Consider the following 16,349-nt stretch of genomic DNA (forward strand, 5'->3'; position numbering starts at 1 on the left):
AAGATCAGACTTCTTGTGGTTTGTGTATTTATAGGGTTAATTATATTACAAAAAAAAAAAAAAAAAAAAAAAAAAAAAAAAAAAGAAAAGAAAAGAAAAGAAAAGAAAAGAAAAGAAAAGAAAAGAAAAGAAAAGAAAAGAAAGGTATCAACACAGACAATGGAAGTGATGAATTGGACTGTTCTGATGAAAAGCTCTGATGAAATGCTGTATTAATGCCTGTTTGAGAAACAGAGGTTCCCAAATAAAGTTAAGAATGCTGCTTGTCTTTGCAGTGACCTTGTTGGCCTAAAAATATCCAGACCTTGTCTTAGGTTAATACTTCTTACCAAACACATCTGTAGTTTCTGGTTTGACCAGCTTCTCTCCTTTAATAGTTATCCTTTATAATGTGAGTCCTGACAGTGTTGAATAGGGGAAGAAATTTTAGATTCTCTCTTCATATGTTGTTGCCAAATAAATAAATAAATTGTGTGACTGAGATTTTAGGTAGATATTACCAGATTTGGGAATTATCAACTCTGAGGCTTATTTTTACTTTGACAGCTCAAAAAAAGAGAGCGCTTGTTTGTCAAGGGCAGCATTTGGCAAAAACTATGATTAGTTAGTAGTCATTAACGTGAACATCAACACTGTGTTCATTTCTCTTCTATGTAATAGAGGTTCAGTTAAGTTTAGGAAAGCATCTTGGCTTGATGGGAACCATATGTGGCTCAGAAAAGACAGGACAGTTTCTTGCACATGAGATATCTGGTTCAACTTGATGTAAGTTGTAACCTCTAAAACAGGGAGTTGCTCAGTGTCGTCATTGTGCTCTCACTTTGACATCTGCCAATGGTTCATTTCTTACACAATATGGATTTCTGGGAACTTGAAACAAATCCGTGACCAAGACTCTGATCCTGCAAATTGCTAAACCACCACATGTTCTCCTCATTTTGACAGTAGCCTTATCTGAGTCATCTGCCCCAGCTTTGGTGGCAGAAAGGCAGCTGGCAAAGCAAAGCCAAGCTGAGGTGCTGCCCACAGGTAGTGGCAGAGCCTGTCTCCAGCCCTGTCAGCAGCGAGGGGGGCAGAGGGAGCCTGGTCCCTGCACCAGCCCCGTGCCATGAGCACAGACAGGCATCCAGCCTCGAGTCTGTGGATGGGCCTCACAGAGTCCAGGAATGGACTTCAGGGGGTTATGTTGCTCATGGGTCAAGCTAAAGGCAAGTGAAAGAACCAGAATCAAGAACCTTTCTCTGTGCCATTTTAGTTTGGAAACCTTTTAGCAGTAAGGATATGACTGCATTAGATTTCAATTTTCATTTCTGAACTGTTTTTCATTGGTACTTGCAGTTATGGACTTCGCTTTCTGTTCACTGGTAACCCAGTGATGCTGGAAATGAATAAATAAGAGAAAGGGTTTTAGGGGAGGTGAATATGTGAGGTTTCTCTGAAAATAGGAAGATAGGAGCAAGTTTTATTGTTTTTTCTTCTACCCTGCTGAAGAGTAAACCAGAGAATTTCTTAGTCCTGCAGTGTGGAGTTTTGGCTGCCAGTCTTAGGCTTATACCATAACCTCATTATCAGAACTGAGATAAGAGAGATTGATAAATTACCCCCTGTTCCTTGCTGTGTGGTTACAGGAGTATATGATAAATAAAATGCTTGTTTTTCCAAAGTGACAGATTAAAATAAACTTTTATATGTTCAGAGGTTTGGGCAAACATTTCAGATCTGAAATTCTTTGAAGGGCTTGCCTGAGAGTTTTGAATCATGTTGGCTGAAGATCAAGGCAACAAACATGGAGAGCTGCTAAGCTAAATGAAGCAAAATATGGTAGAAAAATGCCTTTTCTCAAGAAAAAGAATTTTCATGTGTAAAAATTTGTTTTCAAATAATCTAACCTAAACCTGGAAATGTGAGGAAACCTTTCACAACCCATGTGTATTTGGAACTGATAAAGCTTCTTCACAAATGGGTAAAAATACTGAAAATTTTTAGAGATGGAAAAAAAGTAATTCAAATCAAGACTGCCACGTGATTTTTTCTGGCCCATACAGTGAGCTATAGAATGAATCTCTTTCTGGTGATCTAAGTAATATGAAAAATCAGAAAAAATTATGGCAAAGGATTTTTTGGGAGTTTTATAACAAATTTTATAGCAAATGGTGAGTTTGAAGATTTTATTAAGTTTGAAAAGTCTTTTCAATTCGATTTAAAAAATGTTTTTCTGTTTTTCTTATATGAGTGATTTTCTCCTCTAAAGTCAAAATCTGGTAAGCCCAGCACTGATATTCAATTGCCAAAAAAAATCCCCAAAGTTGTCCATGTGTTGTTCTTTGCAAACCATAGCTTAAAAAATTAAAATTAGCTATTTTCATATGGAGAACACTAAGAACTTACTAATTAGTTTTGCTTCACTCCTACAACATATTAGATGATTTAAAGTTCTGTCATTTACAATCTGAATTGGATATATGGGAGTTTGCAAAGTCAGTGCTGAGGTCTGTAACTGTAACTTTACATATAAGGATTCTCTGAAAGCTCTATCAAATCTATAAATATGAAGAGATAGAATATTTCTATTTTGTTCAAGAAGCTCTTAAAAAAGGTATTTAAAGTGTTTTACATGTGTTTACATATAGTGCTACAAATTAAGTAAAAAGTAGACCCTGAAAATAGCTAGAGCAAAACTCCAAACAAGAAAGTTATCTGAAGTTAGATATAACCAGTGTTTTAATTTTTTTCTTAGGTTTCTGAAATAAATTTCCTAAGTTTCTAAATTCAAGTTTTTCTGTTGTTTTAATTGGAAAAATCATCAAAAGTTTCCTGATCTAAAGTGAAAATCTCAATGGATATTTTGCTTTTCTTTCTTTCTTTCTTTCTTTCTTTCTTTCTTTCTTTCTTTCTTTCTTTCTTTCTTTCTTTCTCTCTCTCTCTCTCTCTCTGTGATATTTTATTTTTCTACAACTTCTAGGAGTCTTTACAATGCAATCTCTGTTTTATAAATCCTATCAAAAGAAACTCCGATTTTACAGCACCATCAGGTACTTCTATAATGACCTGTGCCATGGGGTTTTACGTGCTTTGGAACTTCTCAAAAGTAAATCATTATTTGGCTCCTGTATCTTTTCTAGCAAAAAAGTTCCAGATCTGATAATTAAATAAGTAAAATTTCCCCCAAAAATGCCTGTACTGATGAGGTTCATTGAAAGCACCACTTCACAAAGAAGGAAGCTGCACAGTGGGAAGTGGAGCGTCTGGAGCCATGGAAGTGCTGTTGAATGGAAGCTGGGGTGGTGGTTCCCTGGCAGCAACCTCTGACTGAAGGGATTGAGGATGCTTCTGACGAAAAGGACATTTATTGCTGATAGGTTTAAGGTCACTGGAGGGAGAACAGCACTTCCAAGCAGAAAAACACTCTGGAAAATAATTTTGTCGCTTGCTGCACTGTTGCTTCTCTAGCTTCTGTTCTCTGGTCCTACACTGGAGAGTCAAGGTGGCAGATTTCCTGTGGGAGAGTCCAACAGTAGCCAGGATTTTGGAACAAATCCCACTTGTGAGATAGCTGACCTGAGAGATGACTTGGCAAGTTTTTTACATTTTTCTCTGCAGGAGATTTTCTTTGTTGTTCAGAATTGCCTGGATAAACCTAAGATTAAGGTTTCAGTAAGCAGAAAAACTTTAGCTCCAAACCAAATGGATGACTTGACTTCTTTACTGAAACTATGGAAATACACTGCAAACAAATATTTCCTACATAGTGGTTTTTTTTTTTTTTTTTTTTTTTTTTTTTTTTTTTTTTTTTTTTGGGTTTTTTTTTTTATTTTGGGGGGTTTTTTTTTTTTTTTTTTTTTGGGCAAGAGGAGTCTTTCATTTTAAAAAAAAAAAAAGTGACTTTTCATATTATGGTTCCATTTATTGCCTGCCATTAGCATGGGTATATGAAGTGAGAGATTCAATGCCAGTCTTCCAGCTCAACTCCCAGGTGGTGTAACTCATAGAGCTATATTGGCAGCCTGTGCTGGCATTGCCAAGACACTCAGGAATGTCCTGGGTTAAGGGAACAGAGGGGAAAAAGAACGTTTAAATTTTTTTGAAAAAAGAAGCAAGAATAAAGGTTAAAAAAGATCATGGGGAGGAGAAAACTGGAAAAAAATGGTGCACAAAAGCAGAGGAGGACAAGATTTTCAGGATAAGAGCTGTGCCATGCAAACTGACACACTTCTACCAACCTAGCAGCTGCAGACATCCTCCTTCCTCAGAACCAGACCCAGGTTTCCATGAGGTTGTCTTTTTCCTTTTGCAATTTTAGTACAACCTTTTATGAATGCCATGATGACATTGCAAGAGAAAGTAGGTCGCAGACTTCTGAAAACTCCTGTATGTCACAAGACAATATGAAGAGTTTGGAATAGCCACCTCTCCACGTGGGAAGGCTGAGCTGCTGTTGCTCAGCACATCTGTCCACTTTGCAGAAATACTGCTGTGCAGGGGTTTCCTAGTGTGAGCTTGGCAAATAAATGTTTTCTAAAAAGAATTTGGGGATTGAATCACTGTTACTAAATGAGATCACTCGACTGGTTGATGGGAATGATGCTCAAACATTTTCTCATATCTGTTTCTTTCATAATCTCTTCTTAAATGCAAAACTACATGAATGTGACTAGTAAAGGCTATATACATTATGTCAAATTCAGCTCCTTGTCCAGCTATGAAGTGATTACTAATTTTTAACTACATAATTAGACATTTGAGATGTATCTTGAGTTACTCAGATAGCACTAAGTATTCTTCAGAGGCAGTTAATATTTGGCCATAAAAACTGCTACTGCTTAGAAAACTTTTTTGTTGTCTATTTCTGTGCAAAAATGCAAAATTTTAATTCTAGTACCTTGATGGTTTCAAAATGGATGCTGAATATACTCTATAATCTGCCTCTGAAAAGACTGAATGTACTGAACCTTCCTATCAGATTTCTGAAGTAAAACTAGCTTGGCAGGTAATTGCCAGCTGTCTGTCACCAAACTGAAACACCAAAGCAACCAGGGACATCCACTATTTGAACCAGTCCTGAGAATGACAGAGAACTCATAGCATGTTTTAGAGCAATTTACATTTGAAGCTTACTCAAAAGTTGTTATACATGAAGTGTAAAGGGGTACAAATGCCCACAGATAATATAATTGTGTTTGGGGTTTTTTTTGGTGGTTTTTTTTTGGGTTGATATGGTTTACTTTGTCTTTTCCATCTGGGTTTGAGTCTGATTTCTGCTTTACTTAATAACTTAAAATTTTATGAGGTTTATGTAAAGCATAGCGTGAAAAACTTCTGAGGGAATTGGATTTGTGGACCTGGTGGTAAAGTACCACAAAGATAACTAAGGGACCAGAGCGTCTTTTGTCTGAGGAGAGGCAGCGAGAGCTGGGAATGTTTAGCTTGGGGAACAGTCAAGGAGATCTCACCAGTGTGTACAAAAGACTGAAAAGAGGAAGCAAAGAAGAGAGCCAGGCACCTCTCAGTGGTGCCCAGTGACAGGACAAGAGGCAATAGGAACAAATTAAAATCCCTGGAATTCCACCTGAACATAAGACAGTTTTCTATTGTGTCCAAAACTTTGCACAGATTGAACAGAGAGGTTGTGAAGTCTCATCTTCAGAGATATTTAAAACCAGACTAGACACATCTCCAGGGAAGCAGCAGTAGGTGGTCCTTCTTGAACAGGAATGCTGGACAAAATGACTCCAGAGGTCACTTCTGACCTAAATCTTTGTTGCTTTTCACCAAAAGTAGTTGAAGGGTGCCTAGACAGGCACTATGAAAAGCAAGTGAACAAATGTAGGGATTCTGTGTGTAAGGATGGGAAAAACACCAGACTGACATCCAGTCCTGGACATCCAGAGGTTTTCATTTTCTTTGCACTGTCCTTATTTTATTTATGCAGGTTTTTTTTTCCTAACCAGAGAGGTGTGTGTATCATATGTAAGCTGCAGCTGCTGGTACCATCTGTTTGTGCTATTCTGTTGTTCCCCTGATGTTTATGACTACTGAGGCTACTGGTAGTGAATGATTGGATGCCCATGTGCTGAGTTTGCGTGGGTAATTTAGGTACCCTTGTCTGAAAAATTGGCTCATAATAGTTCTGTATTTGTACAAAATCTATACCAGCCCCAAGGGTTCCTATTTTACTAATAGAAGGTCAGGAGAAACAGTTTAACTCTGGTGGGTATTTAGAACTTACCTATGTGCTCATTACAACCATTTTTAGAAAACTGCAGACTCAGTATTGAATGCTAGGAGCTTGTCTTCTCCAAACTACTCTCTCCAAGGGAAGTACTCTGGTATCGCAATTTCTTATGTCCTAACAGTGTTGTCACCCTCAGTTTTTATAAAATCTCTCTAAACTTCCTTCTTGTTTATCAAATCATGTTTCTCAGAACAAGAACTGCACCTCTGCATGAAGACATCTTATTTTTCAGAAGACCAAAATGTATCAAACAGGACAAGGAAACAAAAGAAATAATAGAGAATAGTCTTAAGAGAAAGCATAACATTAGCAGCAGTTAAGCAAATATGAGTAATGTTCATAGGATGTACATGGTATTTAATTCTAGTTATACTAACAGGAAATGAAATAAACAGAAATTGTGAAAAGTGAGAAGATTCATAAGTAAGAAACTAGGCAAGGGTTTTTGTGGATGGAGATCAAAAAGCCATTTAAGCTGCAAAACAACCAGTACATATGATTTTTACCTTAAATGGTCTGACAGAACTTTGCAGCAGTGGTAGATGTAGAGACGTGTTCTCCACAGATCAAGAGAATTTAATGTTAATAATATTTAAGAAGCTCATGTAGATCAAGACAATTCCGTGGCTCACAATAAGGCAGGGAAGAAAGGATCTTCCTCAGGCTGTTGTTTTCAGGCACTCATATGGAACACACACAGCTTTCTTTGAAACTTAGTCCTGACACAGGGTAAATCAGGCAAGAATTTCTTATCTAATAAGCTGACTACTCTGGTTGTTTTCCTTACATTTTTTTTCTTAGTTTTTTCCTTTCTTGTTCATTCTTACGGTCATAAGCCTTACACATTGCATAGATGTAACACATGAACTTCGCTCGTGTTATCAGAATTGTATTGTTTCTGAAGTATTTGCTGATAGTGTATATCTAAAATTTTCCGTTAGAGAGAGAGCCCATTTCCTCTGGGGCAGGGTCCTTGAACTTCTCTGGTTTCCAGCCTATGCATGGAAGCCAACATGCTCTGTGTTATGCTTTGTTGTTGTCCTCAGACTATCTCTGGGTATGTCAGTTCCACTGCCCATGCAAAGCTTTGCAGGTATTTTCTGTCCTCATTGCTAAAAGGGCTGGTCACTGAATTTGTCTTTTCTTCTGCTTCTTAGAACTTTAATATATTGAGTAATACTTGTTCTTTGATATTCTATATTATTTATACCATAGTTATGTCTGGGTGCTGAAGTGACACTAAAAAACAGTGTACAGAGTGCTGCACAAGACCCAGAAAGAAAAGACCATCTTTGCTCTGAACAAATAACACATGAAAAAGTTGAAGAACATTGGCTATTTTTTGACTAGCAATCAAATCAGCATATCAAAAATTGTGGAAGTGTAATTGATTTTATAGGATTGGTTATTAAATGGTAGCCCCCATTCTTTTATGAAAGGAGTAATAGGAAAGCCCTATTTTATTTTTTATTTATTTTTAAAGTATGGCTGCCTTGCACTTGCATCTATCTGCATCCTTTCACATCACCCAGTTGCAAAGCTAGCCAATTCAGTAAGACATTTACTGATTCACATCCAGAGGTGTCTAGAGCCCAATGAAAAGGTGTCACAGCCCTGTAAGTAGTGTGATAGAAGTTCAGAAGAGACAAAATGAAACTTGTGGGCTCAAGGGTTTTCCAGCAACATTAGAAGTTTCAGAGATGTTGAACATTATTGATTTTCTTATGAAAAGCCTCTACAGACTGGCTACATGACCCATTTATTCCATTTAGAGGAAGACTGTTGACCAAGGAGTAGCACACCAAGGCAGTTCTGCATTCTGACTGTATTGCTTTCACCCAAGACCCTCTTCTAGGAACAAACTAGCAATAAGAGGCTAATCTACTGTCTATATGGTTGGTATGTGTGCTGAGGTTCAGTGTGCCTCATCTGGCAAGCCTGACCAGCATTTAGAGTGTTTAAATACAGACTGCAGTTCACAGAGCACTAAAACACACATAAAGCCTCAGGCCATCATCATATCCACTTTCCTAAAGCTAAAGATCTCCTCCCCTTGTTGATTCTTTTTGTCCCTGGACCCCATCAGCACCTCAGTGCCAGTGAAGCTACTGTGATGTGTAGATGGTTCTGTGGAAAAATGCATTTCCCAGAGCTGTTACAGGTGGGATGCTTGAAGAGCCCTGTTTGGCTGGTAGGCTGCATGCATGCTTGTCTGTGTAAGTGGTCAGCAGGACTGAGGCTGGAGTGAATTAATTACCCAGCTTGTCTCACCTTTCTTCCTCCTAGAGCTGACATATGTCCTGGGCACAGGCACTGTGGTGGCACCATGGAGGGGCAAACAGCTCTGCTACTGGATCCGACAGATCATGGTCACTTTTGAGTCATTTCACTTACAGTTTAAACCACTTTTTCTGATCTGTTTAAGGGTTTCTATGTTGTTTTGGAAGCATTAAACAAATAAAAAACTCTGTCCTTTGTGAATATTTCAAGGACTTGCTTTTACATCCAACAAAAATGGTATAAAGGAAATTTTGTTTTAGACCAAAACCTGCTTTCTTTGTCTTCTTGCATGCACCTCAGCCAGTTCTAGGATCTTGACATTTGACTTCAAACCATCCTTGGCTTAACAGCCTCACATGTCTGGTGTTACTTCACCATTTCCAAGTCTATCATTGGAGTTATGTCCTTGCCTGTCTGTAGTGGTTGTCAGCAGCATTTGGCAGTCTTGGAAACAGGCCAGAGACGGCAATTCCCCAATCTCTGTTTGACCACTGTGGTAGAGCAGTGATCATCTGATTCTACTGCTTTACCACCTCTGTGATGGATGTGCTGAGGTCTTGCACATTATTTCCCAGTGCCCACGATGCTCAGTGGGCTTTCAAAGTGATTTGATAGCCAAGGATGCCCTGGTCCTTCCACAGAGCCCTCCCTGGAGCCCTCCCTTTCCCACTAAGCAGCCTACTGCTCCTACTAGGGCAAAGTCTGCCCTGGAAAAAGACTACAGGATTTAAAATAGGCAGCAAACACCTTTGCTGTTAGATGCTACATCCTGGAAAAAATAATATACTCAAAAACTGAACAGGGAAGTTTTAAACACCATGCAGTCAAGCTTCCTTATAGATAACAGATTTTCTAATGCTTCTCAGGGTAAATCAGGAAAGTTTTTTTCCTTTCTGGGCCATTACCTTCCAGAAAAATGCTGTCATATGGTTTTGTGGAAAAAAATAAAAAAGCCCCAAAATGCATTTGGCATACTTTGTTGTGAAACTAAACTAACGCTCAACTAACTTTTCCTCACTTGACCACCACTTAAATGAGAGAAGACTTCTCATATGATAGGGAAGTTCTTCTTTCTTGGAAACCTTGACCCTGTTGCCAGTAAATATGGAGATACCGTTTAGAAAAACGTCACAGATGATTGTGGTCAAATTTGTTGAAAGTGGAGCAAGATGTATAAAAAAGCACAGCAAAAATACCAATCAGCCACCACATGAGCAATAGTTATCTACGTGAGCATCTCGGGGAAGGAGCTACTTTGAGGGTTAACAAAATTAGGTTAACCTCTGTGATCTAACCAGTCTGGCTGCATCACACATGCTGCTGTGACTGTAGAGGCTTGAAGATTTGGGAGCGAAGATGAAAGGGTGTTCTATTTTCAGATCTGGGCATTTTTTATTTCTGCTTTGTCTTTTTGCTGTGGAAGGCAAAAAGTCACCTACAGGAAAACATACCTGCCGAAAAGGACTCCTCTCCCAGGTGACAGAGAACTTGTATATCAAGGCAACTAGTTTAAAATCATCTGTTCCTGTAAGTTGATCCTGCTAATTGAAAAAGGTTTTTTTTTTTTTTTTTTTATTTATAGATGCTTCTTTATTAGTTTAATTACTGAGCTTCTGGAAATTTTAATGAGTTGAATGATCTCAACAGTCCTGAGAGACAGGGTAATGCAGCTACTTCTTTTGTAAGGTGGGAAAAAATGGTGCATAAAAGATGCATAGAGAGGCTGGATGAGTTTTCCATGAAAGAAATTTGCAGTCAGGCTAAGATTGGTATACAGATTTACTGAGTCCTCACCCTCCATCTGAAGAAGATGATGAAGATTAATATTATTGTTACTAAGTTTTTGTACAAATTAATTAATACGATCACATTACATTTTACAGAAGGATCTCATCAAGACCACGAGACTGCTTAAAAAGACTACAAAAATGCTGTTTATGGTAAGATTTATACTACCAGTTTTCCATTTTCTTACTTTGACTTTCCTTGTCAATAAAAACAGGAATATGTGATCCAAAGCAATGACAGCTGATGCAAAATTCACTTGTGTTTAATTGGGAAAGACATTTATGAAAGCCACATGCTAAATGAACTTCTCTGCTTAGAGGAAGAGTATTATTTCTGTTGCAAGAAAGGGGTATTCCCCTGGGACATGAAGGGACAATTGATCATGGTGTGGGGAGAAAGAGGTGGATTTGGAAAGCCTGCCTGGAGGCACTTCTTTGTAGGCAGCTGAAGTCATGCTCTGCCAGGGAAGTTGAGGCGAGGGTGTTTTTTGGTCAGGGAAGAGTGTGCTTGTGGTAGCACTCCCTCCTCCTGGGAGCCCTGGCGGCATGTGAACCTTCCAGGAATGCTTTCAGGCACCAGCCCTCAGAGGAGAAACAGAGCCACAGCCACTGTCCTGCAGCTGAGGCACCTTCTGCTGAGGATGTGCAGTACCATGGATAGCCCAAGGATGCTGCAGAGAGTTGAGACACACAAGGATCTGCTTTGAGCTTAGACCTCTGCAGGTGCACTGGAAGAGGGACATCACAATTCCCAGTGCGATTCCGCATGGGAGTAAGAAACAAACCTTGGGGTGTCTAATTGTGACTCTAAGTGTGTGAGATATTTTAGTTTTTTTCTAGTCAACAAGGTAAACTGAGTTGGTTTGTCCTTAAGTATAGACCTATTGGCCATTGACATCCCTTGGAATTCACCGATAACCCGGGGTGTGAAGGGTCCTCACTTGTCTGTGGGATCTACACACAGATATCCACATATGAGTGGTGTCATCTGCAGCTACATTACCCTCCCGACAGGAATCTCAACCTGATACTTCATTACATTGACTAAAAATAGGCATATAGTAATTTGAAATACCTTTATGTGTCCAAGAGAACCCACAAGACATGCAGATACAACATAGAGTTGACAGGATGACTGGACTTTTATGGAGCAGCAGTTGGGGATGGGTTGGATACCCTACAGCATATCAAATGGCATGGGACAGTGATGTGGAGGAGGGGAAAAATGACATCCACAATGATTCCTACAATTTGACCAAGATGGTCTGACTTAACTCCCCAATTTATCTTCCATTTACTCTTTGTGTGTTAAGTTTTTTAACATTTGTTACTGTCGCTTCTGTTTGTGATTGGCCTTACCAGTAGTCCTGTGCCTGCCAGCACAGCACCCTCCTGTCTTTCCTTCAGAAATCACAGAGGCAGATTGAGCTGTTTCAAACAAAAGGAAGCAGGTCAATTGGAATCTAAAATTCACAAAAATTGTTTCATTGATTGCACACTTTCTAAATAGACATGTTTTTATGAGGCTGAAATTTTAGTCCAAAGTTGACTTGTGAGGTGTTAATTTGGCAAATCATTACTTGATTTGTTTTCAGACAAACTGCAGTGTTCGAGATCAGCTCCTCTCCTTCTATGTGGAAAATGTCTTCAGTCGTCTTGAGGTAGGAAGTGACAAGTTGTACTTTATTAGTGCCTTCCAGGTCCTGCAAGCAAACATGGATGCCTGTGTGAGTATATTCCTGAGACCTAAGCTAACTTTGTCCATCTGAAAAGTTAGGGAAGGGCTCCATTTCAGTTTTTCAGCAAATGGATTCAGAGTCATAATGTGTCCCATACCACAGGGGACTCAATTTCATAAGGACTTCTCCACTGGGGCCAGGGAAATTTAACACTGTTCATTCCCTCCCAGAGTGATCTTGTGGAGAGAGTGTGCAAGGTGATGGAGATCCCATGGAGCCAAGCCACTTCCCTACTGATGATATCACCTTGTGCTGCAAAGAAGCAGGGTGATCACAGGGAGAAATGGGGCTCCTCAAGTTTCTGTGATGTAACAGTGGTAATGCTTTTCTTTTTCAACACCATACCCTCTACAGGTGTGTAATCTTTACTCACATGCCATCTCTGCTCCTCCATACTGAATTTTGAAAGAACAGGTGATGTCTCATGGGTAAGCAGGGATCACAATTATGAAGCACATGGGAGCAGTTGCTATGTATTAGCTGTGCTCACAGTCAGTGCAGATTGCCAGAGAGTGATGCTGCCCACTGGCAAAAATGGCTCCAGGTGCCCCAGAGAAGAGGCGCTTTTACCAACTCTGCCTAAGTAACAACAGGATAGCAGTTAGAGAACACTTTTGCCTGTGGACATATACTTACTAACACAGCAGGTAGGATGCCAAGATGATGCCACCACTTGGTCATTTCTCATCTAATTTTTACAGCTAGACAGATAGTGACTGGGTGTGTCTTAAAACTAAATATCCTGTGGATTTTTTTTTCTCCCCTAAATCTGAAGTCCTCACAAACAATAGTGTCCCAGAAAGTGGAGCCTGACCTAGGCCAGGTGAAATATAGCCATGGATATCCAGGCAAATGTCTATTGTTATTTTAAAAAGTGAGAGCAGGATGGCAAGTCAATGAATTAATGAATTAAATTAATTGAAACTTTGTCCAATCTGAACTTCATGGTAACATGAAAGAAAGGGACATTCTTAGAACATTTTGTTCTACATGCACAAAAATATTTGCTATGCGGAAACAGCTTCAGAGATCTCTTTGCAGAGTTATAGGTCAGAGCTCAACTGGGATATTTGCATAATGTAAAAAGATACAAACCTTAATGGGAGAAAACTTCACCAGATTTCAGGTTCTGTATTTCAAACCATGCTAAACAGTTGTGATTTACAGCATTATTCACAGCAGTCTGCTATGACCATACTGCTGTGATTATTTGTGTCTGTCAAAATTCCAGATAATGTTGTAATGTGATAATATAATTTCAGATGGTATAATATGCTTTACAGAGATTACATTCTTGTCTGGAAAAACAATTACATTCTATACAAATTCCAGTACACACTGAGGAGTTTAGACTGTCAACTGTGACTGAATTCAGAATATTCAGTGACTGTAGCTTGTTAGATAGCTTAGAAATACATTTGTTTCTGTGCTATATGGAGACAAAATGCCACAGTTTTCTCAGAGCTCCTGCATTCTTTTTCATAATTAGTGCCAGTGTTTTACCCAACAGAAGTCTAAACATAACAACCTAATTTTTGGGTCTTAAAAAGTGCTGGTAAGAGAGATAAGACTGTCCCTGCTGGTACAAAAACAACAGCTCTTTGAGAAACGATGGCTTGTCATGATTTTCTAGGAGACATCTAATTTCTGGAAACTACTATTTTTAAAAAAGGTTTGTATTAATTCAAACACAGCAATACAAAATCATGTGAAAGAATAACAGAAATTATGAATGGAGTGAAAGTAATGGATCCTTTGCTAATGCTAAAATTGAGATTTTTTTATCATATTATTACTCAATAAATTAGCACTCATTCACCCGTGTACATAAACTCTTTATTTGTTATTATCTAGTTGAGCTATAAGAGTTTATCAGAAGGGATTTCCCCATGCCAATATACTAATGTAATTAATTTTTACCTTTCAATAATAAAGTTCTCTATACAACTAAGGGAAACAGTGATACCTTTATAGATATATTCATCTTATATTCTTTCACAAACACAGGCTGTAATTCAGCCAGCCAGAGGCATGTGTGCTAGATGAAAATCCTAACAATATTTTCCTCCCAACCACTTCCAAATGCTTCATACTACAATATCATGATTCTCACCCTGCCAATTCTTGGTTTTGTCCAAACAAGGAAGCATTAATATTTTTCAATCATATAGGGGCCCAAGTTCAGTTTTTTTAGAAGTATGTAAGTCTGAAAATCCCTAAACTGATTTTCTGCGGTAAAGTCAGAATTTTTCATTTAGACTATGACTGCAAGGTAAAGTGAACAGATATTTTTCCTTGGATATTTGGAGCATCCACCTGCAGCACCACTGGCCTCAGTACTTGCTTGAGTGCCCCGGTCAGCATTGTTGACAACGTGTGAAGTTGCTTCAGTGCTTGGACTTAATGTTCCTACATCAGTAGTGCATTGCTATGAATGTGCCACTCATATTTGAATGGAGTGCAGAAAGACAATATATTCCCTGCAGAGTCTTTAATATTTCTCTATCATTTTAGGCAGAGCTTGTAGACCTTAAGCTGAGTTAGAGTAATGTTTTCAATACTCTAACTTGCTGGCTAGCTCATTTAGTTACTTGCAGTATATTCAGGAAGACAAGAGTTTGTAATGTGCTTGACCACTAAAGCCAATATACTCATTTAAGGTCAGTTCTGCTACCAAATGATATTTTGTGGAAATTTGTATCATACAGGACAGAGATAATGAAAAAAAAAAAAAAAAAAAAAAAAGAAAGAAAGAAAGGAGCTTCAAGAATTGCCCTAGTTGGAAGATTTTCTAAAATTTACTTCTATTTACACTCTCTTTTTTTCCCATTTTCATCATGATCATGTGAGGTGACTTTGGGAAGCACAAAAGGCAATCCAAAAAAACTTGTGTTTCTTTTTAAAGCACTAACTATCTGTGAGATTGAAATGGACTAACCATTCACATCAGAGGAGTTATTTCCCTCCATGGGTTGAGATGAACACCTTTGCCTTTTTTCTTTTCAATTGTGTTCTCCTTGTTTGTATATTGAAAAAAAATTTTTTTTCTGTTTTCCTTCTCTGAAAGAATGTATCTTCCCTTTTGACAGTCGAGGTAGCTGAGGATCAGCAAGCCATGTTGCTCAGAAAGCTTAGTCTGGCAACTCTTAAAAAACCAGCTGGAACAGCTTTGGGTGCGCAGTGCTGGGTGGCCAGAGATAGGTGGTAAGGAGACAACTAAGCCCTCCTGACTGTAATTAGTCAGACAGTGGAGAAATGAGCAGGGAAACAGAGAAAAACATAAATTAACTTTATAAACATATTTGGAGGGCTTGCAGAAACATGCAAATTTGCTTCCTGTACTTTGCAATGGTCTTTGTCCCTTAGCCTTGCCTTCTCTCTGGTTTGGCGGTTCTGAGGATCCAGAGCCAAAGGACCTTGAATCTTAGAGCTAGGATAAATGTGCAAAAACTGTAACTGCAACTTATGTAAAGATTCCTGAGAAAGTGTTTAATAAGAAAACTTAGAGGCACTCATAGTACCAATTTTGGGTGTTGTGAACTCAACTTGGCAAGGAAGCACACAGGTAAAAGAACACATTTGAAGTGTTGGGAGATACTGAAATGATGCCGAGATCACACATTTTACTGGTAGCCCTATAGTATCACACTGTGGGCTGGACTCTTCCTCCTGACTGTGTTTTGATATCAGCTTCTTTGGGTTTTTTTTCATCCTTCAGCTCCCGTGTGCTCCATCCACAAGGTTAACTTCTGCAGTCAGAAAGTTAAGGAGAATGTTTCTTAAGGTAAGAACACGAGGTGCTGGCTCCCCACTGCACTGTTCAAGGGCTGTAGCTAGTTTCTTTTCTAATGCCTTTGTCTTCTCAACAGCTTGGAGATCAGGGAATCTACAAGGCCATCCATGAGCTGGACATTCTCCTTCCCTGGATTCAGGCCTACATACAAACCATCGTATGAAGAATGAGGAGGTGGCAGACAACATGCTGCTTCTTTGAGAAGAACAGATCAATACCCAAAGGCCTGTAAATGCACTGAGAGCCAGATGAACAATGTGCCTGGCAGTAACCCTCCCACGGAAAGAGACCCTATGTAACACAAGTGGCATGAGGAGGGTTTTCATAAGCTTTCCTGGTTAGTCTGGCACAGCAGCTTTGCCTGTTCTGCCTCTGGAGCAGTTAGAGCACCCTGCTGTGCTTCTCTGCCTTGCAGGCAGCCCCCAGTCACACTGCACCAGCAGAATGTGGGATCTCCTACTCTGGGATCAGACACAATGTCCCATGTGCTGTGGGCATGATCTGCCATGGCTTGTGCC

The 16,349-nt window shown here is 39.1% G+C and overlaps 1 protein-coding gene across 2 annotated transcripts; it reads left to right on the forward strand.

Annotated features, from left to right (window-relative positions):
* The first annotated feature begins 9,757 nt into the window (after window positions 1–9,757).
* Window positions 9,758–16,042, forward strand: IL26 (interleukin 26). Of its 2 annotated transcripts, XM_083860302.1 has the most exons (5): window positions 9,758–10,039; window positions 10,396–10,452; window positions 11,895–12,026; window positions 15,757–15,822; window positions 15,908–16,042. In XM_083860302.1, the coding sequence occupies exons 1-5, from the start codon at window positions 9,869–9,871 to the stop codon at window positions 15,992–15,994; spliced, it is 513 nt and encodes a 170-aa protein (XP_083716428.1). In that variant the 5' UTR covers window positions 9,758–9,868; the 3' UTR covers window positions 15,995–16,042. The 2 variants fall into 2 exon arrangements, 1 of the variants encoding a protein (XP_083716428.1); XR_014589960.1 differs by lacking the exons at window positions 9,758–10,039; window positions 10,396–10,452; window positions 11,895–12,026 and adding an exon at window positions 15,464–15,603 and having other exon boundaries at window positions 15,908–15,941.
* Window positions 16,043–16,349: the final 307 nt, after the last annotated feature.

Source organism: Zosterops lateralis (assembly GCF_965231275.1).
Source record: "Zosterops lateralis genome assembly, chromosome: 4".
Taxonomy (NCBI): domain Eukaryota; kingdom Metazoa; phylum Chordata; class Aves; order Passeriformes; family Zosteropidae; genus Zosterops; species Zosterops lateralis.